At 39.5% G+C, this 24720-nt stretch overlaps 2 protein-coding genes across 2 annotated transcripts in view; both read right to left on the bottom strand.

Moving 5' to 3' along the window:
• EBPL (EBP like) overlaps positions 1-1276 on the bottom strand; it is a 31070-nt gene extending 29794 nt beyond the window's left edge. Inside the window, exon 1 of the mRNA XM_013047186.2 lies at positions 1033-1276. Coding sequence (XP_012902640.2) covers positions 1033-1203 — 171 coding nt within the window. The 5' untranslated portion in view covers positions 1204-1276. The remainder of the gene's footprint in view (positions 1-1032) is intronic.
• A 6305-nt stretch (positions 1277-7581) lies between these two features.
• Positions 7582-24720, bottom strand: part of KPNA3 (karyopherin subunit alpha 3) — a 100117-nt gene continuing 82978 nt past the window's right edge. Inside the window, exons 11-17 of the mRNA XM_045080577.1 lie at positions 19024-19155; positions 17711-17839; positions 15012-15116; positions 14843-14914; positions 14529-14691; positions 12474-12568; positions 7582-10153 (exon numbers count right to left, since the gene is read on the bottom strand). Coding sequence (XP_044936512.1) covers positions 10055-10153; positions 12474-12568; positions 14529-14691; positions 14843-14914; positions 15012-15116; positions 17711-17839; positions 19024-19155 — 795 coding nt within the window. The 3' untranslated portion in view covers positions 7582-10054. The remainder of the gene's footprint in view (positions 10154-12473; positions 12569-14528; positions 14692-14842; positions 14915-15011; positions 15117-17710; positions 17840-19023; positions 19156-24720) is intronic.

The following is a 24720-nucleotide window of genomic DNA, read 5'->3' as shown; positions in this document are numbered from 1 at the left end:
TCCAGACTTCGGCTTTCAATCAACCACAGGTCTGCCTAGATCCAAGCAAGGTCAAATTTGCAAAACAGCTATTTTGGCTAAGTTGTTAAAAAACAACAACAACAACAACAACAACAAAACCTTTAGGGGCTCAGTCACTTAAGTGACCTCCTCTGCCCCAGGTCATGATCTCAGGGTCCTGGGGTCCGGGGCTCCCTGCTCAGCGGGAAGCCTGCTTCTCCCTCTCCCTCTGCTGCTCCCCCTGCTTGTGCTCTCTTTCTGTCAAATAAATACAATCTTAAAAAAAGAAACCCTTTAAAAAACGTGTGTGCATGGAGGAGGGAGACATTTCAACAGAATTCCCTTAAATACTAACCTCCTGGTTATTTATAAAATGGATTGAATTTTTAGGGACCCGGTTTCCCAAACCCGGCATGTTACAAAGAGCGCAAGCTTTGGAGCCAGACTCTACTGAAAGTCACCTAACTTTGCATGGCGTGTTCTCTCCTCGGGAAAACAGGGACCGTAAGTAGATTACAGGGTGTTGTAAAGATCGGAAATAGTGAACACCGCGCTGTGCCTGGTGGTCATTACCCAAACATGGTGATTACTCTCAGGGCACGCGGGATGTTTCGTTTTGGTACGGGTCCTCGCACTTTGCGCAGTGCGCCTCCTCATCCCTCTCTGCTCCCTCTCGGGCACTCAAAACCGCTCACGATCTCAGTTAGTTTCCGTGCAACATTTACGTGCAGGTCAGGTAAGCCAAGGCCTTTGGGCTGCTTACAATCAAACTAACATAACACGGTACAGAAATAACCATTTTCAAATGGTTTTTTGGTTTTTTAATCCGGCAGAGGAGCTGGGACCCCAGGAAGGCACGCGCTCTTTCTACTGAGAGGGGCAGCCCTGCGGCCTCCAGGCACCTCCCGGTCTCCGCAGACCGACGGTCGGCTGCAGGGCGCAAGGCGGCCCACCCGTCCGGGTCCTTTTCCGGGAACACCCGGCGACCAGGAAGGGTCGGGTCCCGAGAGCGGCGGCGGCGCCCGCACTTACCAGGGCGAAATGCACCAGGGCGTCGTAGCAGAGCCAGGCGAGCACCCCGCGGTCCGCCCGCCCCCGGCCGCGGCCCAGGCGCAGGCCCAGCGCGCAACCCGCGAGCAGCAGCGCGGCGCACAGCAGCAGCGAGGGGCCCGCCGCGGTCCCCAGCTCCCAGCCCGCGCCCATGCTGCCGGCGGCCGGCGGAGCCTGGGAACCGGAGCCCGCGGGGGAAGCGCCGGGACGGGGCGGGGCAACTCCGCGCCGGCGAGCGGGGGGAGGCGCTTCCTTTCCCGCCTCCTCTCCTGGCCGGCCCTTGGAGCCTGGAGGTTTTCGGGAGAGTGGGGATGTTGCTCACGAACCCGCCAAACTGCCTGGACCAGACCTGCTCCCCGACTAAGCCCAAAAGCCTGGCAGTAGCCGCACCTTCTGATGGGCTCTTTCAGCAAGATTCAAAACCTTAAGCAACAAAGCGAAGTCCAAATGGTAGAAATTTTGCCAATAGACCGGGAAGAATTTTAGGAACAAAAGGTCCTAATGAGGCCCTTGCGAGTGTTGAAGGAAAGTGAGGGCCAAGGGCATTTTCACGCACCAGCAGGCTTTTTAAAACCCTGGTGGCTTACTCTGACCCTATTTCTTTCTTTACGTTTAAAAAAAAAAATTATATATATATATATATATATATATATATATATATATATATATATTTGACAGAGATCACAAGTAGGCAGACAGGCAGGCAGAGAGAGAAGGGGAAACAGGATTCTTGCTTAGCAGAGAGCCCAATGTGGGGCTCGATCCCAGGACCCTGGGATCATGACCTGAGCCGAAGGCAGAGGCTTAACCCACTGAGCCACCCAGGTGCCCTTCTGAGCTTATTTCTTAAAAATCCACAGAAACAGCAAAGTATGGGGGAGAGGAGCATTAGGTTATATTGGCTGGACACTGGATTCTTTTAACTATCTTATCCAAGTCACAACAACCCTAGGAGGTGAATGTTTTCCTCGTTTACAAACATGAAAACAGCCTCAGAGTAACTTGCCTAAGGACTCTCAGAGACTATGGGCTGGGACCCACGAGACCTTTGCTTTCTGACCCTGCAATTGTCTTGTAGGCAATTATAGCTTTCCCCTAAAGAAGCGCCACTTTGTGCTGATCACCACATTAACGTTTTCTCTCTGCATTTGCTAGCATCTTGTTTGCTTTCAACCTTCTCCTCTCTTAGGCCTCCGTTACCTAGAGACTTAGCACTGGAGAACGGAGTCAGAGTTTAAGAAGAGTGTAACCCTTATTGACCAAGTCTGTGTCTTCACTTTTAGATAGCCAAATAAAATACAGGATGCTCAGATAAACTGGAGCTTCAGACTTAAAAGAAAGAAAGAAAGAAAGTAAAAAAAGGAAGAAAGAAAGAAAGGGGATTTTTAAATACTTATACTTAATTATCACTAGGGTACTTAGGCTAAAAAAAGTATTCGTTTGTTTTAAAATACAATGGAATATTATTCAGCCATAACAAGGAAAGATATCCTGTCACATGCTACAACATGGATAAATCTTGAGGGGGTTATGCTGAGATAAGCCAGTCACAAAAGGAGAAATAAAGGTTATGGTTTCATTTATATGTGGTATCTAAAGTAGCCATATTCCTAGAAATAGAAAATAGAATGGAAGATATCAGGGGCTCGGGGAGGGTAAAAAGAGGAGTTGTTTAATGGCTTATAGAGTTTCAATTTTGCAAGATGAAAAAGTTATGGAGTATGATTGCACAACAATGTGAATATTACTTAACACTACCAAACTATACACTTAAAATATGGTTAAGATGGCAAATTTTGTTATGTGTTTCTTACGACAATTTAAAAATATGCTTTCTGGCATTGAGCACAATTTCAAGACTTTCTCCCCTGGCTACTCCCTATATAATATTTTATATAGCATTTAACACCAGATAAATTATATTATTTACGCATTTATCGCTAGTCTCTTGCCACTAGAGTATAAGTTCCACATGGCCAGGGACTGTGTTTGGCTTCTTGGCTGCTCCATCCTTGTCATCTGTTACAAAGTTTGGCATATACTAGTTGCTCAATTAAGTAAGTGTTGACTGAAAAAGTGAGTATATCCAATCTTGCCACCTACACTTTGGGTTCTCTCCTGTAACTTGGAAAAATGTTCATCACTCTTCTCATGTAGAGTTAACATCTTTCTCAATGGGATTTCCCCCACCAATTTCCCTGTATCACCCTTTAGTGGCTCTGCCCTCCCCTTTGGAGCAAAATAAAAACCCGATTAGATTTAATGTCTCCATGTTGTGTCCCTGCTCCTCAGTCCTTCCTACTCTAGTTTCCTCCCTTGTCTCAGTGATACACACTATGGTGACTGGTGACATCTATGTGACACTATGGTGACTGGTGACTAACCCAAAGGACATTTCCTGTCCTCACTTTACTTCTCAACAGCATCACAGGACCCTGGAATCTCTTTTTTCTATTTTCTGAGGAAACACACAGCACTTACTTTTTACTTCCCTATCTATACCTTCTGTTCCCAATGAAAGCTCATCCTCCACCATATGCCCATTCAATGTTGGAATTCCACAATGCTGTCCTAAGCCCTGTTCTCACTCCAAATGCTGGACACAGGCAGTTTCATGATCACCCCCTGCATTAATAACCACCAAAACAGGCAGAGAATTCAAATCTCTAGCCCAGCTCTCTCCTCCAAGCCCCAGAGCAATATTTGCTACTGCCCTACTTGACTGTCATTTAGATGTCTTAACACAACCCAACCTGAACTCATCACCTTCTATTCCTTATGTCTGAGTCTTTCGCCATGTTCCTATCTTGTGCTACTTCCACTCATCAGTGACTGCAACCCAGAAACCTGTAAATCATCTTCAGTACTTCCCTCTCCTCAAACTCCAGATCTAAGGCATCGCCAACTCCTATTTTAGCTGCCAAGTACCTCTTGATCCCATCCACTTCATGGACCAAGCTGTTCACCCTCTCTTGCTTCAGTGCTTCACACTCACTAATGTAACCTCTAGACATCACTAACCTCAAGTACATTTCCTATCCTTACCTTATCAGTCAATGATCGTTACTACACATGATTCTTCTGTCATCATTCTTGTGGAATGATAACGATAATGAGTAATGATGATTGCCCATTGCTCTCAGACTGACTTACCAGCTGTGGGACCTGGCCCCTACCAACCTCTTTAGACCCTCCCATGTCCCTAGTAATCCTGCTTCCCATCATTATTTTTGCTCTAGTTATATATTTTTTCAAAGATTTGTTTTTATTTATTTAACAGAGAGAGCACAAGCAGAGGGAGCAGCATGCAGAAGAGACGAGCCTGACCCAGGGCTCGTTCTCAGGACCCCGGGATTATGACCCAAGCCAAAGGCAGACACTTAACTGAGACACCCAGGTGCCCCTGTACTTGCTTTCTTTCACACCCTTTAACTTACCATGGTGCTTCCTACATGACATGGAAAGGATCCATATAAACAGAATCTGATCTTATTATGAGGAATCTGGGCTGAAATCAGAAATATGGCATTTATAAATTCTTATATTTAGGTTTGAAAGTGTAAATGCTAACTACTGAGTAAAAGACAGCTGATGACAAGGGGAGCTGAGACTGTTATTTGATCACTTCTAATTATGATGAAGCTGGTATTATAATGGAAAAACTCTCCTCCACATTAATAGAATTAAGTGTCCAGATAATGGAATGTTCCTATTCCATTTTACTGAGAAACTGGTCCCATCACATTATTCTTGGGGTCTTTGGAATGCATGTGACAGGAAACAGTTCCAGGAACGACTTTATACATAGCTGGCTGAAATGCACGGGGTGTTCAGGTTGAAGAAGGCAACTGATAAATGCAGATCTGCCTCTTCTGGGAACGAGGAATAACACAAACTTTATTTATAAATACGGTCATTTAAGAGCAGTACCTTTTGTTCAGTATTAAGAAGAGTTGGTAACAGCTAAAAAGCTATTCCGCAAAGTAGAATAGGGTCTCATAAGAGCATTTCATCATTGCTTCTCAAACTCTCCCAACTCCTGCAGTAATGTTTCCATAAAACAGCCTTCCTCAACAATCTGATTTTATCTTTAAAATGTCACAGAAAAGGTGTCCTTTACTCTGTAACACTTAGACTTGTATAACCATAAAACTGCTCTACTTATCATCAAGTAAATCTGCTGTCCCATGAAGATGTGTTTATCTTGTGGATTTGCACGGTACTTGGCACAAGTCCCCATTTATCTCCGGGTACCAGTTTGACAACAGAGACGGACTCAAGAAGGTGGATGGCAATTTTGTTAGGGTAAGGAAGAGGGATGTTGTAGAGGTTCCCTGCGAGAACACGTCCTTTATAGCACGACTCATAGTTCCACTGCTTGTGATCATTTTCAATAAACTTGTAGGTTTCCTGATGGGTCCAGTCTCTCACAGGGCTTCAAAGAAGAGCTTTTCAGACTATGCTGTAATTTTCTGGCCCCACCCCAGCTTTCCCAGAGAACTTAAATATCTCACGTAAAAATGTCTGAAAAACACCGCTACAGGGCAGTGTTGTGAAAATTGTGGGCAATTAACACATTTGCTTGTTTCACACACTTTCTTTTTTTTCTTGCCATGGGATAAATTCAAGAAAGTTAGTAGTTCCTCCATATTCCCATTTCTATCCTAAGTCCTTTGCAGTAGATGGGGCTCAGTACTACGAGGAGTTCCTATAGGTGGGTGATAGGGCTGGCTCTGATTTCTCCTAAAATGGAGAATGAAGAAAAGGCACATTGCTGTCTCCTCTCTTTTTAGCTGATGCGTCTGAGCAAAGTCGGGACTGTTTACACAACAAAAAGGCGCGTCTTAGGCAGTGGTTTGCACCCAGGCAAATTTGGCTACCAAGGGATGGACATTTGGCAATGCCGGAGACAATTTTGGTTGTCACGGCGACTGGGGAATACAGAGGTACTACTTAGTGGGCACAGCCTAAAGATGCTGCTAAACATCCTACAATGCAAAGGACAGCCCCCCACAACAAAGAATGAGCCAGCCTAAAATGTTGCTATTGTGGGGTTTGAGAAACCCTGATTAAGGTCAAAGTTAGTTGAGGAGTTTCAGGGACAAATAAGGCGGTTAAAGGAGGTGAACAGGCTACATTCTCAAACCCTTTTCCCAAACACTTTCTCTTAATATAATACTGAGCCCCAGCTATACACAGGACAGACGGATACAGGTCTACCTCTATATGGTACTTTTGGTACTACTTTTTAGCTTTATGCACACCATAAAGCATCCCTTTAAAACTTCAGACAAATGGAGGCACCTGGGTGGCTCAGTGGGTTAAAGCCTCTGCCTTCGGCTCAGGTCATGATCCCAGGGTCTTGGGATCAAGCCCCCGCATGGGGCTCTCTGCTCAGCCAGGAGCCTGCTTCCTCCTCTCTGCCTGCCTCTCTGCCTACTTGTGATCTCTGTCAAATAAATGAATAAAATCTTTAAAAAACAAAAAAAACTTCAGACAAAAGAATGGTGGGTTATATAGAACACTCCTTGGGTTATACGCCTTAAGACTTACAGCTTAATGTACAGAAATTATACTCCCTTTCTCCAAATAGATTTAATTGAAATCCCCTGGTGCAACTAGGGTTACAACCATCACTGTTAAGACAACTGACATTCATAAGTTTTCACTTGTAATAATTAAATAATCCTCTAAAAAGGACAACTCTTCTGAAGGAAATCATGGCAAGATGACATAGAAGAACTATCACATTTATTTACTTATACGCACTGACCTTCAAAAATAAATTGAAGTGGCATCATACTAAAGTAAAAATATCTGTATATTCAAAAGTTCAGTTGTTCTTTAGTCATTTAATTAATCCAAGATTTCATTTAGAGCCACAACCTCTATCTCACAGGTTAAAACTTCCAAGTTTACTTCAATTCCTATCTTCCACAGTTACTTGTTCTCAAGGATTAGACAGGCCATAAAGTTTGATTTTGTTGTTTGGTTCATGAAAATCGTAATCACACCATTTTCTCAAACGGCCTAAGTCATGGTATTTAAACCTGAGGTGCTCAGGGAGAAGGCCACGTGACGAGGACGACAGCGGGGACTGGAGGGATGCCACTACAAGCTGAGGAACGCCCAGCACTGCCCGGCACCCCAGAAGCTGGAAAGAGACAAAGAAGGGTCCTCCCCAGAGCCTCCAGAGAGGGTCCCAGCCTGCACCTGATTTCCGACTTCTGGCCTCCAGAACTGGACAACAGTAAGTTCCTCCTGTTTGAAGCCACCTGGGGTACTGTTAGAGCAAGTCAGGAAATAATCAAGATTTGGGCACTTCTTATTTTTCACAAAATACTCTGAAATCTAGCACTGTTATTGTCTTGGTTTGTTATAATGGAAGAGAGAAATTAAAATACGACGGAAGAGTAATGCATGACTTGCCTCCCATTGTGGTTGTTTGAAAAATAGTTCCAAATTTCAATCTAACCATGCAGAAAACAAAACTACAAAACTAAGAAACTCTTAGAAATAAGTTCTTCAATGTTTTATCATATTTGATAGCAGCTTTTTTTATTGGTTACAAAACCTAAGCCCATATACAAAATTAGGAACACATTTAGATGCCTCTTTTGAAAGAACGTTTTAGTTTTTTTTAACTGAGTTTAAAAAAAATAAAAACAATGCAATTTTTCAACACTGTTCTGAAAACTTAAAAGTGCAGCAATATACTTAGTTTCCTTTGTCTACGAAATGGTGCAATTCCAATTCCAAACTGATAAGGTCACAACAAATTGAATCAAGCAAATGCATACGTATGTCTGCACTACTTGATGCTAATGTCTTATGTTAGTTCGCGCTTAAAACACAAGAGGAAATAGGAATCGGCACAGTAGAGGCCCAATTTAATCTCAATGTGTGCAAAATTTAAAAGGTAACTGTCAGTAAGTAGTAGGGAGAGTCCAGAAGAAACTAAACTGGAAGGGGTACAATTCACAATATTGAGAAGATTTGGACTTTAAGGGTTTCACCGAAGTTTGTGACCTTAATTAGCTTTGACTTTGTTATTCCTACTTTTAGTGAACACCACATAGTTTCAAAAATTTCGACTACAGTGTCTGAACAGGATGCAGTTACCATATGAAGCTTTAACTCAAAATTTGGATAAAGAAAAAAGGCACAATGAACTTCAACTCAATTTTATGTGCACAAGAGTTGAAAAATCTGAGCCACCTTAAAGAGAAATTGATTCTAAAATTTATAAAACCTATAAATAATCAGAGGCCAAACCACTATATTAAAACAGATTCTCTAGCAAGTAAAAATCTTGCAGTTTAAACATACGCTTGTATCCATTTTAGATACAAGACAAAACTCACTCTTTAAAGTGGCTCCACCTTGGCAGATACATATATTTGTAATGAACGCACACCTGCTATGTGTTGTTTATCAGTGAAAACACCCCAGCTGATTCACGAAGCTCTGATGGCATCTGTCTCATCTTCATCACAGTAAATACACCCCCCATCGGATACTAGATTAGTTTAGATTTTTCTATCCCTTCACATCAATGCATTGGGAAATTATACCCAGTAAACAATAGCAACAAAACCATTTCTGTGACAGCACAAATTATTCAGTTTAAAAATTTTCAAATTCATATTCTTTCATTAATAACTGGGTCAGACAATTTACTGAAAGCAAGGACTTTACATAGTAATACCAAATTTTGCAGAATTGCTTAAAGATCACTGCAAATCAGGTTTATGTCAAATAACTGCAGATTATTTCTCTACACAGATCCTTGTCTGTATCTTTTAATATGTAAATATGCTTTTAGAGTAGGATCTGAATTAACTTTCCCAATACTCAAAGAATGAAGTTTTATAACACTTCTAAATAGTTGCTGGTTTGTTGCCAACCACATTATCAAAAGCACTGGTTACTAAGTAAAAAATATTTTAAGACTAAATTACAGTAAACATGAAAGCTCCACAGTTTAAACCCAATATAAATCAACCATATCCAATTATCAATTTAAAACAAAAAATATTAACTCCTGAAAGCTGAAAGCAAGATTTTTTTTTTTTTTTTAAACATCACCAATTGGTACTTCAGACCTTTGTTTTTTGTTGTTGTTTTATATTTGTTTTTTTCTTTATAGTCAGGGACTCTTGCTTTCAACTTAAACAGAAGTTCAAGTCCGTAACAGGTTGCAGCTCAGGTAAAATACCATGCACAGCATTTGATTACTTCAAAACAGCAGGAACACACAGGCTGAAGTGAGTGGTCAAAGAGGGCTTGCTGTTCTCAAAAATTAGGTATAATGGCGAAAGCATTACCATCCATAGCTAAAGTTCTTCCTCCAACCCTGGCTTCTGAGGCAGATAATAAACACATCAATTACTGGTAGATGAAGCACAGTTTTTTTTAAAACTTATCTGTTTAATCAATAACCAAGTTTCTTTTTTTAAGTTACTTTTTTGTTTGTCAGTTCCACCAATGAAAATCATTTGGCTTGTACTTTAAAATCTATTCTTCCACATAAAGAATATGAAAATATGTTTGTGGAGGACAATGATGGAGGCTCAGATCAGACTGCACCTCTTTAAAGTCTTCCAACGTGTATATGCATCATACCAAAGTGTCTTGATCCACAGCGCACCATTTTCCAAAGGAATATCAAGTGGGCAGCTGACATGCCACCACTATGGAATATTCTAAACTGGAGACTGCAGTTGTCAGCATGTGGCACCAGGGAACAGGGAAAAATAGGGTAGTTGAGATTGTTAAGGAGAATTCTAAAACAGTTTAGGAAATCATGCATATGCATTTACAGTCCATGTGATAGTAACTTTTGGCAACTGCAAAGTGACTGAGACATGGCTTGCTTTAGAAGCATCAAAACGAAGAGGCATGTGTGTTTGGAGCCTTTTGTTGTTGTTCTTCTTCTTGTCATTTGGTAGCCATCTGGTGGTGCTTCGTATTGAATTGGGAAAGATGCTGCACTCAACTGAACTTAAAAATTAAATTCTTTTGTTTGAAGGTTGGCTGTTGGGTCAAAATTGTAAGTACCTCCTTGTGTTGCTTCAGGAATGAGGCTAGGATCTTCATCAATCTATAAAAAACAAAAAGTCCTTATTATGTTAAGATACTACATGTTACAGTATAAGCAGAACTTCTTATGAGAGTTCTATTCAAATGCTGTAAAATCATTCTGTATGTTTCAATCAATAGAAATATTTAAATCAATAATATTAAGAAATTTAACAATTTATTTATTTAAAAGATTTTATTTATTTGACAGACAGAGGTCACAAGTAGGCAGAGAGGCAGGCAGAGAGAGAGAGAAAAAGGAGGAAGCAGGCTCCCCACTGAGCAGAGAGCCCGATTCGGGGCTTGATCCCAGGATCCTGGGATCATGACCTGAGCCGAAGGTAGAGGCTTTAACCCACTGAGTCACCCAGGTGCCCCAACAATTTATTTTTTTTAAAGATTTATTTATTTTAGAGAGAGTGCAGGTGTGCCAGCTGTTGGGGAGGGGAGGGCAGAGGGAGAGAAAATCTCCAGCAGGACTCCCTGCTGACTTCTAAGCCCAAAGGGGGTCTCAATCTCATTACCTGAGCCAAAATCAAGAGTCCAAGAGCTGGACACTCAACCAACCAAGCTATCCAGATGCCCCAAGTAATTTAACAATTTAATTAAACTGAACATTTAAAAAGTGCTCCAATTTTTTTTTATCCCCTCCCCATCCCTAGTCCATTCTTAAGCTTCTGTACCTGTAGATTTATTTTACCTATCTGAACACACATCATTTCTATAATTACAGTTGACCCTTGAACAATACGGGGGCAAGGGGCACTAAGCTCTCCCCAATGCAAAGTCAAAAATCCAAGTATAACTTCTGACTCCCCAAAATTTAACTATGGAAAGCCTACTGTTGACTAGAAGCCTTAATGATAAACATAAACAGTTGATTAGCACATATTTTGTATATTATATGTATTATATGCTGTATTTTTAAAGGGATTTATTTTTTTAAAAGACTTTATTTATTTATTTGACAGACAGAGATCACAAGTAGGCAGAGAGGCAGGCAGAAGAGGGAGGGGGAAGCAGGCTCCCTGCTGAGCAGAGAGCCCGATGCGGGGCTTGATCCCAGGACCCTGAGATCATGACCTGAACTGAAGGCAGACGCTTAACCCACTGAGCCACCCAGGTACCCCCTATATACTGTATTTTTATAATGAAGTATGCTAGAGAAAAGAAAATATTACTAAGAAAATTCTAAGAAGGAGAAAATATATTTTTTGGAAAGATTTTATTTATTTATTTGAGAGAGAGAAAGAGAGAGAGACCATGAGTGGGGGAGAGGAAGAGCGACAAGCAGACTCCCCACTTAGTGGGGAGGCCCACACGGGGCTCGATCCCAGGACCCTAAAATCATGACCTGAGGTGGTCAGATGCTTAAGTGACTGGGTCACCCAGTGCTCCACAAAATACATTTACAGTACTGTACTGTATTCATAAAAAACAAAAACCAGGGGCGCCTGGGTGGCTCAGTGGGTTAAAGCTCTGCCTTTGGCTCAGGTCATGATCCCAGTGTCCTGGAATCAAGCCCCACATCGGGCTCTCTGCTTAGCAGGGAGCCTGCTTCCTCCTCTCTCTCTCTCTCTGCCTGCCTCTCTGCCTCCTTGTGATCTCTGTCTGTCAAATAAAGAAATAAAATCTTAAAAAAAAAAAAACAACAAAAGAACAAAAACCAAAAACCAAAGAAAAACTACCTATAAGTGGACCTGTGAAGTTCAAACACTTGTTCAAGAGTCAACTGTACTATTTCTTCCCATTTAATAGATTACAAATGCAACAAGAAGTGTTTTTGGTTTTTGTTTTTTTTTTAAAAGTAATCTTTATGGGGCTCAAACTTTCAACCCTGAGATCAAGAGTCTCATGATTTACTGACTGGGCCAGCCAGGTGCCCCTCAAAGACCTATTTTTGTATTTTTACCTTGTAATGATGTTTCAAACACAGTATTTTTTTTTTTTTTTAAAGCTGACTGATGGGCTTCTGGGTGGCTCAGTCGGTTAAGCATCTACCTTTGGCTCAGGTCATGATCCTGGAGTCTTGGGATTGAGTGGGAGTCAGGCTCCCTGCTCAGTGGGGAGTCTGCTTCTCTTCTCTCCCTGGCCCTCCCGCCCTTTTGCACTCTCTCTGTCAAATAAATAAAATCTTAAAAAAAAAAAACAAAAAAACCTCACTGATGGAAAACAATCATTACTTTTTAAAAATTTAGATTATTAAAAATAACTAGAGAATGCCACCTCAAGAATATCTGATAGAAATATAAACTTGTCGTATTAATAATAAAAGGAAAATTCTTAGCAAACTTACAGTATGTATAGGTTTTAATGTACATCCAGGCATAATGCATACTTACATCATCACCAGAGAAATACTGATCTATGATTTCAAATGCTAATTTATATATGTCTTCGTTTTCATGTTGCTGTAAAACTTCAATTTTCTCCAAGCCTGATAAAAACAAAAATATCTAATAATTAAGCAGACACAAATAAAAACTGTTCATTTTCACCACGGAAAATATGAAAGAACTCAGAACACCTTCCCACCACTCTCCAAAGATAACAGTTTTCTAAAAAACAGATAAAACTCTGAGCTTCTCTGGTTGGAGGACCTGTATCTCACTAATTTCTTCCTCTCTACAAACCCCTGAAGTACACTTGTATCTGAGGCAGAAGGTTTAAGAAAACACCTAAGCACTCCATCTGACAGACAAGAAAGCTATGGTCCAGAGATGTAAAGCGATTTACTGCTGGCTGCGTGGCAAGTTAGTGACAGACCTTGAACCAAGGCCTCCCCAGACTGTTTTAGTGGAAGCACACTATCTCATATAGTAATTTTTAACTTTCCCTTTGTTTTCCAAATGTTATTACTTTTATATAACAAGTTTTCAGAAACTTCATGATTGACTCATATAAACAGAAGACAAAGCTTTAAATTTTGAAGTAATTAAATAGGGTCCTTATCTCCTAAAACCATAATGAAACTGGGAAACAATTTTCCAGAACTGTAGAATGCTTTCATTTTTATTCTCAATATATTTACTCCATGCATCAGATGCATAAGTCTATAAATTTAAATCCTTAACAGTATTCTTCCTTGAGATGTCTTTTTAGCTAGGTTATTTTGAAATAGTTGCATTTTTTTCTTTACATAGTAATATAAAACCCAGAAAAATGGGACTATAAGTGACAAAGATAATGGATGTAAAGTTGTTTATATAATTATAAAATACTAAGTAAATGTGTATCCTAACTATAACTATACCTCCCATAGACCAAAACAACTATATATATATATTTTTTAATTTTTTATTTTTTATAAACATATATTTTTATCCCCAGGGGTGCAGGTCTGTGAATCACCAGGTTTACACACTTCACAGCACTCACCCAAGCACAAAACAACGATATTGATAAAAAGCTGAAGAGTTACAATTCTGCAGTTTAAACTCTCTGGAGGTAAATTGTTCTGTATTAGACTACAATGCTAATTTCAAATTATCTCAAAATATCTTAAAACCAGAATGAACAGTGAATTAATAGTATGAAGATCTACTTCTATGACCATAGATTAAACTCCTTAACATCTCTAGGATAATTTCTTCTTGTTATTAAGAGAATACTTTCAGTCTGAATATTTTATGATGCTATTACGTTTGCTTTCTCTTAAAAAATAAAATGGGTAGTATAACTACACGTAATAACAAGATATAGAAAATAAAACATCACAACAGAATGAGTTAATTTAAGGTTTGGGCAATTTAGTACATAATGAACAGGTACCTTTAAAAATAAAACTTTTTAAAAATATATTTCATATGTCATTACCAGAGAAATAATTAATATAGAATTTGAAATCAGTTTTCTCATTAAAATGTCGAAGTAACTTCTGTGGTAGTAAGTTCAGCATGCAGCTCTAGCAATCTAAGACTGAAATAAAATATCTAGATGACTCTGGAATCATTAGCCTTTGCCAACAATATAGAACAGCATTTCACAAAGTATGGTCCACAGAATCACATGATATTAGGTGTAACATGAAAGAAGTGTTTCAGTGTGGCGGACTCTAAGTTTAACAAAGCTTGTAAGTTTCTCTGCTATAGTGGTTCTCCAGCTTTGAATTTGCTCTCAGGCACTATGGCTTCAAGAGGAGTGTTTATGTTACCTAAAAAGCAACATAAACCTCTAGGAAGGCACAGAATGCCCTTCACAACCAGTTTTTCCAAAGTATGGATTAACACTTGCTGGAAAATCTTCCTGGAATGCTAACATGGCAACAAAGGACAGCGACATATTTGATGATGGAACGGCAGTGTTTCCTGACAGTTTTCTTCCTAATTAGCTGTCTTTAAAGGAACTACTGTTTCAGCATTCCAGTGCTCAACTATTTTTCTTCAATCCGCTCTTACCTCCACATTCTTCTATGATTTCAGCTATTGTGCTTGCTTCATCACCAGCCATTATCAGAATGTTTTTCAGACCATCGAGGACCACCTGAACAACTTGAGAATCTTTCACAGATAGTAAATTACAGAATGGTGGTATTACATTCTGCTGTACAAGGTACTCAACCTAGGCAACAAAGGAAACATTTTTATTCATATAATTATCTTTTCCCCCAAAAGAACACAGCATAGGACTTATAAACAATGCGCAGCTCCTAAACATAAAAGAGCAGTATACTTTTCAGTATTAACAATCCTAACAGTTTCTCCATACTCACTTGATCTTTTCTGCCACTTATCGTTAGGTTGCTAATTGCCCAAGCAGCTTCTTTTTGTGTTCCAAAGTCCCCCTGAAGGTTAAAAAAGAAACGATTACACGAATTCTTTATTTGAAAAATCTTGGTTATAATATATTAATGTACATGATAAACTTATAATACCACTGACCTTAGCAAGCTGATGAATAATCATAGGAATTAATCCGGCATCTATTACAGCTTGAACTTGTTGCTGGTTGCCTGCTGTTATGTTGGAAAGGAACCACACTGCTTCCTATAATTGAACAAAATACAAGGTACGTTTGTTTGAAAAATTATTTTTAATGCATTTATATTTTTATTTTAATGTAGTTTACATATACTATAACAAAATCTCTTGAGTTCCATTAGGGGGAATGTATCCAAAAAGCAAATAGGTGACACATAATCTCTCATTTTCAACAAGTTATAAACCAAACTGCTACCCATAATATTTGGACCCCAATAACCTAGCATTTATCTATCCAATAAAACATATGCCTATAAGAGCCAGGCCAATTATTTTATTTTATTTTTAAAGATTTTATTTATTTATTTGACAGAGAGAGAGAGCAAGAGAGCGCGCACAAGTAGGCAGAGAGGCAGGCAGAGGCAGAGGGGTAAGCAAGCTCCCTGCTGAGCAGAGAGCCCGATGCGGGACTCAATTCCAGGACTCTGAGACCATGACCTGAGCAGAAGGCAGAGGCTTAACCCAATGAGCCACTCAGGCGCCCCACAGACCCCTATTTTAGGCAATGGCAATACGGCATTGAAAAAAACAAACAAAAACCCTAACTCATGCAGCTTACATTTTTTGGTGCTTAAGGTCCCTCTAAAAAGATAAGGACAGAAATAAATAAAAGACTCAATTTCCCAATAGTCTGTGAAAGCTTCTAGGAAAGGAGAATTGTTTTATTATAAAAATAGTTACTTGGGAGACATATTTAGAAATTAAGTACCCGATTAGTCTGGAATGGGTCTATATAACAAATTTCATTATAACCTTAAAGAATTTGTAAGTCACAAACCAGCAGGTTCTATTTAAATTTCAGTGTCAAATGTTGTTTCTTCTTCTACAATTAAAAAAGTTCACTATAAATATTTTGCCATCCAATTGTGGTAAGATGTTAAGGACTGGTAAATCAGTGTTTAGAGTATATGGGATACTATTCTTACAAATTTCCCATATATTTGAAAAATTTCAAACTAAAATGCAGAGGGAATATGGGGCGCCTGGGTGGCTTAGGTGGTTAGGTGTCTGACTCCTGATTTGGGCTCAGGTCATGATTTCAGGGTCCTGGGATTGAGCCTCATGTTAGGCTCTGCACTCAGAGGGGAGTCTGGGATTCTCTCCCTCCCTTGGCCTCTCACGCCCCTGCTGCCACCACACCGCACTCACTCGTGTGTGCTCTCTCAAATAAACAAATCTTTTTTTAAAAATGCTGAGGGAATACAATAGAGTTTTATCTCAAGTGCAAATAACACAAATGCTCAAGTTGAAAAACTTCTGAGGAGACTAACTGGCTGCTGAGGCTGAGTAGGTAACTATATGAACCATTTTTCTTTCCCCCATGATACCTTCACTTAGAGCATATCGATCACAGGCCAGAACTTCTCTGCACCCACTTCTGTCCGGCTTCCTCACTTCTCAGCTCTGTTTCCAATTATGGAATACATTTTAGCTGTAAAAATCACCTATATTATTGAAATTTCTACAGTAAAAATAACTGGCTCAGAGTCTAAAAGACTCTGGCTTCTTTCCCTTCATTGGAACAAATGTATTCATAAAATACGCTTTTTGACAACATACTTTTCTTAAGAATCCAACTGTCAAATTATAGTTGGGTAACTATATAAATATAGCTATGACACAGAAGAAATGATCAGTTATGATGGTTTGGGGGATGGTGGCATTTCAGGAAGATAAAACTACATCAGACTAAATGCAAATCAAAACCACAAGACATCATTTCACAGCTACTAGGGTGGCTATAATAATAATTTAAAAAAAGGAATTGGAACCCTCATACAGTGCTTGTGGAAACGTAAAATGGTACAGCCTCTATGGAAAACAATTTGGCAGTTCCTCAAAAAGCTAAACATAGAGTCACCATATGACTGGGCAGTTCTACTCCTAGATATATACCCAAGAGAACTGAAAGCAGGGACCCAAATAGACACTTGCTTGCCAGTGTTCATTGCAACATTATTCACAACAGCCAAAAGGTAGAAAAACTCCAAATGTCCATCAACAGATGAATGGATAAACAGAATGTGGTATATATGTATGTACAGTGGAATATTTGTTCAGCTATAAAAAGAAACGAAGTTCTGATACATGCTCCAACATGGATGGACCTTAAAAAAATTATGCAATGTGAAATAAGGCAGACATAAAAGGAATTAAGTACTTAAGTATATATTTAGCAATTAACAATTAAGTTTGTATTTCAACTCTGAGATTTTAAAAAAGACTTTTTGATCCTTTAACTTAAGCACTGCTTCTTTTGGTCCAACCTAATTTCACAGGGAGATTAAATTATGATCTCTCTGTTTATAAAAGATACCAGCCATCCAATGAGAGATTTTGTATGTATTCTCGCTTAGTGGCTACTACTTTACTGACTCTTGCTACTGCCCAATCTATTTTAATAAAAACACTGGTTATTTTATCAGGGGAGCACTTACAACAAAATAACTGCAGGGGTGATTTGAAATAATTCTCATCTTAACTATAGTGGTATTGAAGACAATCATGATCAAACAAATATCAACAGAAAGCAAGGAACAGTTAAAAATGAAATATACAGAGAGAAAGAAATGAACCAGTGAGGCAATTATATGTCTTACCTTATTTATCTTCTCTTTTGGATGTGATAAGAGATTTGGGAAGTGTGACAGGACATCGCAGTTGAGAACAACCTGGGTCTGCTCATCAGTACCAGTCACTATGTTGCCAACTGCTCTGAGTGCTGCTGTCTAGGTGGAGATAAAAAACACTATAAATTTATTTGTTTATGATGAAGTGGGTTCTTTATTTTTCACAATCCTGAGAAAATGTAAAAATGCAAGGGGTAAATGATTGGCCCTTAATGTATTCTTAGACAAAGTACTATGTAGAACTGAGAGGCAATTTTGAATTTTAAACAAGTCTTGTAAAAAATGGAAATGTACAGAAAAATTGTGTGAAAAACTGCTGAAAAGATTCAAATACTAAAAAGAAATGAAAATTTAAAAAGTAAAGTTTCATTTTAACAGCAGCTATTTTTAAAATTATTACTTAATTAGTACCACAGAAATAGTTTAATAAAGGCCTGTAATGGGCACATATTTCCATCTAGACAGTCACTTTGGCAGAAGTGGAATGAGTACCTCTATCAGGCACCCACCCCTAATTAAAGTGAGGAGAAATGAGAGATAAGGAAATGCAGTTAGGATGCTGTTGCAATTATTTGGTGGGGAAAAAAAAAGAGTCTTGAACTAAATCAGTGGCTATAGATAGATAAGGGACAGACAGATTTGAAAGCTATATAATAAGAATTAACAGGACTCTGTATGGCGGGGAAATGAAAGGAGGCATCAAGGTTTCAAGCTTGGACTATGTGGTCTACTGAAAGGGGATATAAAAAAGAGGAGCAAAGGGCGCCTGGGTGGCTCAGTGGGTTAAGCCGCTGCCTTCGGCTCAGGTCATGATCTCAGGGTCCTGGAATCAAGCCCCACATCGGGCTCTCTGCTCGGCAGGGAGTCTGCTTCCTCCTCTCTCTCTCTCTGCCTGCCTCTCTGCCTACTTGTGATCTCTCTCTGTCAAATAAATAAATAAAATCTTTAAAAAAAAAAAAAAAGAGGAGCAGGTTTGTGGGAGAAGATGATACATTTTAATTTTGTCAGGTTAAAATGGCAATGGAATGCTTGAAGGTAGTTCTTAGGGGAGCTAAGACCTCGAGCACAATTGGCTATTGTCATTCTGAAACACTGCAAAGAATCTGGGTGAGATAAAGATTTGGAAACCAACAAAATCAGGTTCAGTAAAACAGAGGAGAAATATGGAAGATATGTGCAGATCTTGTACATACCTTAAACAGAAATATGGAGCCTGGTTGTTCAAGTTAACAGGTTATATAAAAAACACAATTCTATACAAGTAGGAAAAATAAGATACTTACTTGAACTTTCACTTCCTGGTGGCTCAGAAGGGGCACAAGAAATGGCACAACCCCTGAATCAATAACCATCTGTATCTGCTCATTACCTCCATCTGTCAGGTATGACAGAGCCCAAACAGTATCTACAAGAATCTAAAGAAAGTAAGAAAGAATTACCAGTTTAGGTATTTGTTTGAATGCTTAAAATACATTAACATACCTCAGAGGTGGTAACATAAAAAGTAATTACACTTTATTTTTTAGTTTGGTGGCAAAAACATCTGCTTACCTGATAAATCTACTCAGCAGCAGAGAACTCTCTCAATGCCTACCTCAGACCATTCTCCACAAAAATGAGACAAGTCTGAGACAACGTCTACACTAACTTCTGCATTTATATATCAGACAGATGAATTGGAAAACAGGCAGAGGGGCGTCTGGGTGGGGTCACCTGGGCACCTGACTTGGATAACAATCTGCCCTCAGCTCAGGTCACGATCTCAGACCCCTGGGATTGAGCCCCACATCAGGCTCCCTACTTAGTGGGGAGTCTGCTTCTCCCTCTGCCTCTTCCCCCTGCTTGCATGCTCCCTCTCTCTCTCAATAAATAAATAATGAAATCTTAAAAACATACAAATAAACAAATACAGTCCACACCTTCAGCATTACTAGGAGTCAGAGAATACTACAAATTTCAAATTACCTGTAAGAAAAGAAAAAATTAAAATCTAGTTTTTGTTTGGGCCTCCTGCCCCAAGCCTATGTAAGATTTCAGAGAAGAGAAGAGGGAGAGAGAGTTAAGTGTTTAAAAGCAATATATTCTAGGTAAAACTATGTCACACTAGTGGGACAGAGACCATGTGGTTCCAAGAGCCTCCGATATTTACTATCTGTTCTTTTCAGAAAAATATGCTGATGCCTTCTATACCAGAGGATGAGCTTCATTCAACTAAGAGATGCCTGAAGAAATATTTCATTGTAAATCACAAACTAAAATAAACATGGGATAGGAGTGGAAGAATAATTTACAAATGGTGTATGTTCTGCAAAAATAGAAATATTGCAACTTCAAAAATGGAAGGCCAGAAGGGAGCTATGCCTGAGAGTTGAACGCACCTACAATCCCACCTAGCACTAAGGCCACCCTACTGAAGGGTGTCTGCAGATGTTGTGTGTATGGGCAAAGCCTGTCTACTACGCAGTCTGGCAGTAACAGGTAACAAGATTTATACAGAAACCAGAGTCATATAACATAACACCCAAAATGTGCAGGCTTACATTGTCATACCAAGAACCAGGAACATCTCGACTCAAAAGGGAAAAGACCGTCAACACATCTCAATACCGAGATGACACAGATACTGAAATTATCTGACAAAGATTTTCAAAGAACTATCATAAAAATACATCAGTGAGCAATTACAAATATATTTAAAACAAACAAATATAGGAAATCTTAGCAAAGAAATAAAAGATGTAAGGAAGACTCAAACAGAAAATTTTAAGCTGAAAAAATCAGTAATCCAAACTTAGAACTCACTGGAATGACTCACTAGTAAAATGGAGAAAAGGAAAAAAAAATCAACAAATTCAAAGATAGATCAATACAAATCACCCAATCTGAGTAACAGGAAAAACAAACTTCATGAGCATTGTAGAACAGTAACAAAAGATCGAACATTGTGCCATCAAGAGTCCCAAGAGAACTTTCTGCCAGTGCACCACCGAGTAAGCATCATTAAAGTTCCCTTCCCACTGCCATCCTGTCTAAGTCAGTGCCTCCCAGAGAGCCTGAACAGCTGTGGAAGTTCTTCATTGGAGGTTTGAACTTTCAAATAACCAATGAGTTTGAGGAGCCATTCTGAGCAATGGGTAATGCTTACGGACTCTGTGGTGTTGAGAGATCCAAATACCACGTGCTCCAGAGGCTTTGGGTTTGTCACATATGCCCCTGTAGAGAAGGTGGATGCAGCCATGAACGCAAGGCCACACATGATGGATGGAAGAGTTGTGGAACCAAAGAGGGCTATCTCAAGATTCTCAAAGACCTGGTGCCCACTAAACTGTGAAAAAGATTTTTGTTGATGGCATTAAAGAAGACACTGAAGAATATCATCTAAGAGATTCTTTTGAACAGTGTGGGAAAATTGAAGTGATTGAGATCATGACTGACCGAGGCAGTGGCAAAAAGAGGGGTTTTGCTTTTGTAACATTTGACTCTGTAGACCATGACTCTGTAGACAAGACTGTCATTCAAAAATACCATACTGTGAATGGCTACAACTGTGAAGTAAGGAAAGCCCTATCTAAAGCAAGAGATGGCTGGCTAGTGCTTCATCCAGCCAAAGAAGCTGAAGTGGTTCTAGAAACTTTGGAGGTGATTGTGGAGGTGGATTTGGTGGGAATGACAACTTTGGTAGTGGAGGGAACTTGACTGGTCAAGGTGGCTTTGGTGGCAGTCAAGGTGGTGGTGGATACGGTGGCGGTGGTGATGGCTGTAACAGATTTGGTAACGATGGAAGCAACTATGGAGGTGGCGGAAGCTAGAATGATTTTGGCAATCACAGCAATCAATCCTCAAATTTTGGACCCATGAAAGGAGGAAATTTTGGAGGCAGAAGCTCTGGCCCCTAACGCCAGTGGAGGCCAAAACGCTGCCAAACCACAAAACAAGGTGGCTATGGTGGTTCCAGCAGCAGCAGCAGCAGCAGCTACGGCAGTGGCAGAAGGTTTTAATAACTGCCAGGAAACAAAGCTTAGCAGGAGAGGAAAGCCAGAAAAGTGACAAGGAAGCTACAGGTTACAACAGATTTGTGAACTCACCCAAGCACAGTGGTGGCAGGGCCTAGCTACTACAAAGAAGACCTGTTTTAGACAATACCAGGGGGCAAGGACTGTATTTGTGACTAATTGTATAACAGGTTATTGCAGTTTCTGTTCTGTGGAAATTGTAAAGTATTCCAACAGAGGGTTTTAATGTAGTTTTTTTTTTTTTTTTTTGTACCCATGCTGCTGATTGCTAAATGTAAGAGTCTGATCATGACCTGGATAAATGTATCTTAAAAAAAAAAAAAAAAAAAAAAAAAGAGTCCCAAGAGAAGTGGAGCTGAAAAATATTTAAAGAAATAATGGCATAAAATTTCCTAAATTTGGCAAAAGATAAGCAGATTCAAAAAGGGGAGAATGGGGCAAGAGAAAAGAAAGCAGAATAAGCTCTTCAATTATTGTATAGGTATTAGACAGGAGTCAAAAAATACTATTTAAAACTGTCAAATCAGGGGCGCCTGGGTGGCTCAGTGGGTTAAGGCCTCTACCTTCGGCTCAGGTCATGATCCCAGGGTCCTGGGATTCAGCCGCGTCGGGTTTTCTGCTCAGCAGGGAGCCTGCTTCCCTTCCTCTCTCTCTGCCTACCTGTGATCTCTGTCTGTCAAATAAATAAATAAAATCTTAAAAAAAAAAAAAAAAGAAAAAAACCCACCAAAAACTGTCAAATCAGATAGTAGAAGAAAAGGGCATTTTAAAGGTCTAAGTATGAAGGTAACATTAGAACAAAAACAAAGTTTTCTAAATACCAAAATAAGAAAAAAAGCATACTAAATAAAAAATCAAACACACATTAAATACTATACAAAATAATGTGACAGAGTTGAAACTAAACATATCAAACAATATGAATAGGATTAACTCACCTATAAACAATAAAAAGATTCTTAAATTGGCTCCCAAAACAGAACCCAGTTCTATGCTGTGTACAAGAGACACATCTAAAATTAAGTAATTCAAAAAGGCTAAAAATAAAAGAACAATAAATAGTGCATAGAAGTAAAGTTAAAAATCTAGATGAAATGAATTAATTTCCTAGGATAACAGTTTACAAAAAATTGACCTCAGAAAAGAGAGACAGTTTAAGCAAGATAATTTCCATAGCAAAGATAAAGAAAATCATCAAGGAATTAACCCACAAAGTACTAAGACCCAAAAGTTTCAAGGGCAACACTACCATTCTTCAAAGATCAGATAGACCCAATGTTATATAAATTGTTGTAGAGCATAAAAAAATAAAGTACCATAATGTTAATACCTAAACTTCAATAAAAAGCAATAAAAACATGATATTAATGCCTCATAAAGATAGCACAAAAGTAAAACTACAGACTGGTATCACTTACGTGAATACTGGTACAAAAATTCTAAATAAAACATTAGCAAACAGGATCCCAAACCACACTAAGAAAGCAACGTATGATGATCAGGTGGAATTGTTTAAGAAATGCAAAGGGTCGCCTGGGTGGCTCAGTTGGTTGAACATCTGACTCTTGGTTTCAGCTCAGGTCATGATCTTGCAGTCATGAGATCAAGCCCTGCATGGCACTCCATGCTCAGTGGGGAGTCCACTTGGGATCTTCTCTCTCTCTCCCTCTGTCCCTCCCCCACCATGTTCTCCTAGCTGCCTAAAATCAACCAATCAATCAGTATTAAAAAAAGAAAAAAAAAAAAGAAATGCAAAGATGGTTCAATTTTAGAAATATCATCAATATGTCACATTAACCAATTTAAGGAGAAAAACCCTGGTTATCTCCACAGACACTGAAAAATTCAACACCCATTCCTTGTTTTAAGGGGGTATGAGGGGGAGAGGGAAAGAGAGAAATTTAGGCAGGCTCCAGACCCAGTGGGGAGTATGACTCAGACCTCAGTCTCAAAACCCTGAGATCAAGACCAGAGTAGAAATCAAGAGTTAGAAACTTAACTGACTGAGCCACCCAGATGCCCCTCAATACCCATTCTTTTTAAAGATTTTTATTTATTTATTTGACAGAGAGAGATCACAATTAGGCAGAGAGGCGGGCTCCCTGCTGAGCAGAGAGGCCAATGTGGGGCTCGATCCCAGGACTCTGGGATCATGACCTGAGCCGAAGGCAGAGGCTTTAAGCCACTGAGCCAGCCAGGTATCCCTCAATACCCATTCTTTTTTTTTTTTTTTTTTTTTTTTAAGATTTTATTTATTTATTTGACAGAGAGAAATCACAAGTAGATGGAGAGGCAGGCAGAGAGAGAGAGGGGGAAGCAGGCTCCCTGCTAAGCAGAGAGCCCAATGCGGGACTCGATCCCAGGACCCTGAGATCATGACCTGAGCCGAAGGCAGCGGCTTAACCCACTGAGCCACCCAGGCACCCCTAGCTTCTGTTTTCATCAAAGTTTGCTTTTTTCCTGGATAGAGCTCCTGCCCTTACAGGCTAACAACGAGTGCCCTATGTCTCTGATGCTTGTAATTTTACTTTTTGTTGCCTTTTCCCATGAAAGCTGCTTCTGTTATCTTACACCTTCCCCCCTACTATTCTTTTTTCTCGGTTTTCCCTTTTTCTTGATTTCAATGCTAAACTATCTGGGTTTTACAGTGACTACTAGTCAATGAGTATATTCTTCCAGCTAATCATTTGATTAATGATGTGCCAACAAAGTCTTCAGTAATCCTGGGCTACTTTATTTTTCACTATGCATGCCTGTTTTTTCTCTGCTAGAAAAGCTTTAAAAGTTTTTACTTCAGCTAGTATATCAGATACTCAAGACTGCTAGAAAGCTGATCTCTAGACACACAATAGAGGGCATATATGCACAAATGCAAAAGACTGACAACCCTACATGGTTCTGAGATAATAATCTTGAAAACTGGCATATGAACCAAACAAAAATCTCCAGCAACTCCAAGTCTTCCAA

This window comes from Mustela putorius, unplaced genomic scaffold, assembly GCF_011764305.1.
Source record: "Mustela putorius furo isolate JIRA1106 unplaced genomic scaffold, ASM1176430v1.1 tig00000461_pilon_pilon_pilon, whole genome shotgun sequence".
In the NCBI taxonomy this organism is placed as follows: Eukaryota; Metazoa; Chordata; class Mammalia; order Carnivora; family Mustelidae; genus Mustela; species Mustela putorius.
The sequence above is the reverse complement of the archived record's forward strand: the minus strand, read 5'-3'. Positions and strand labels throughout refer to the sequence as shown.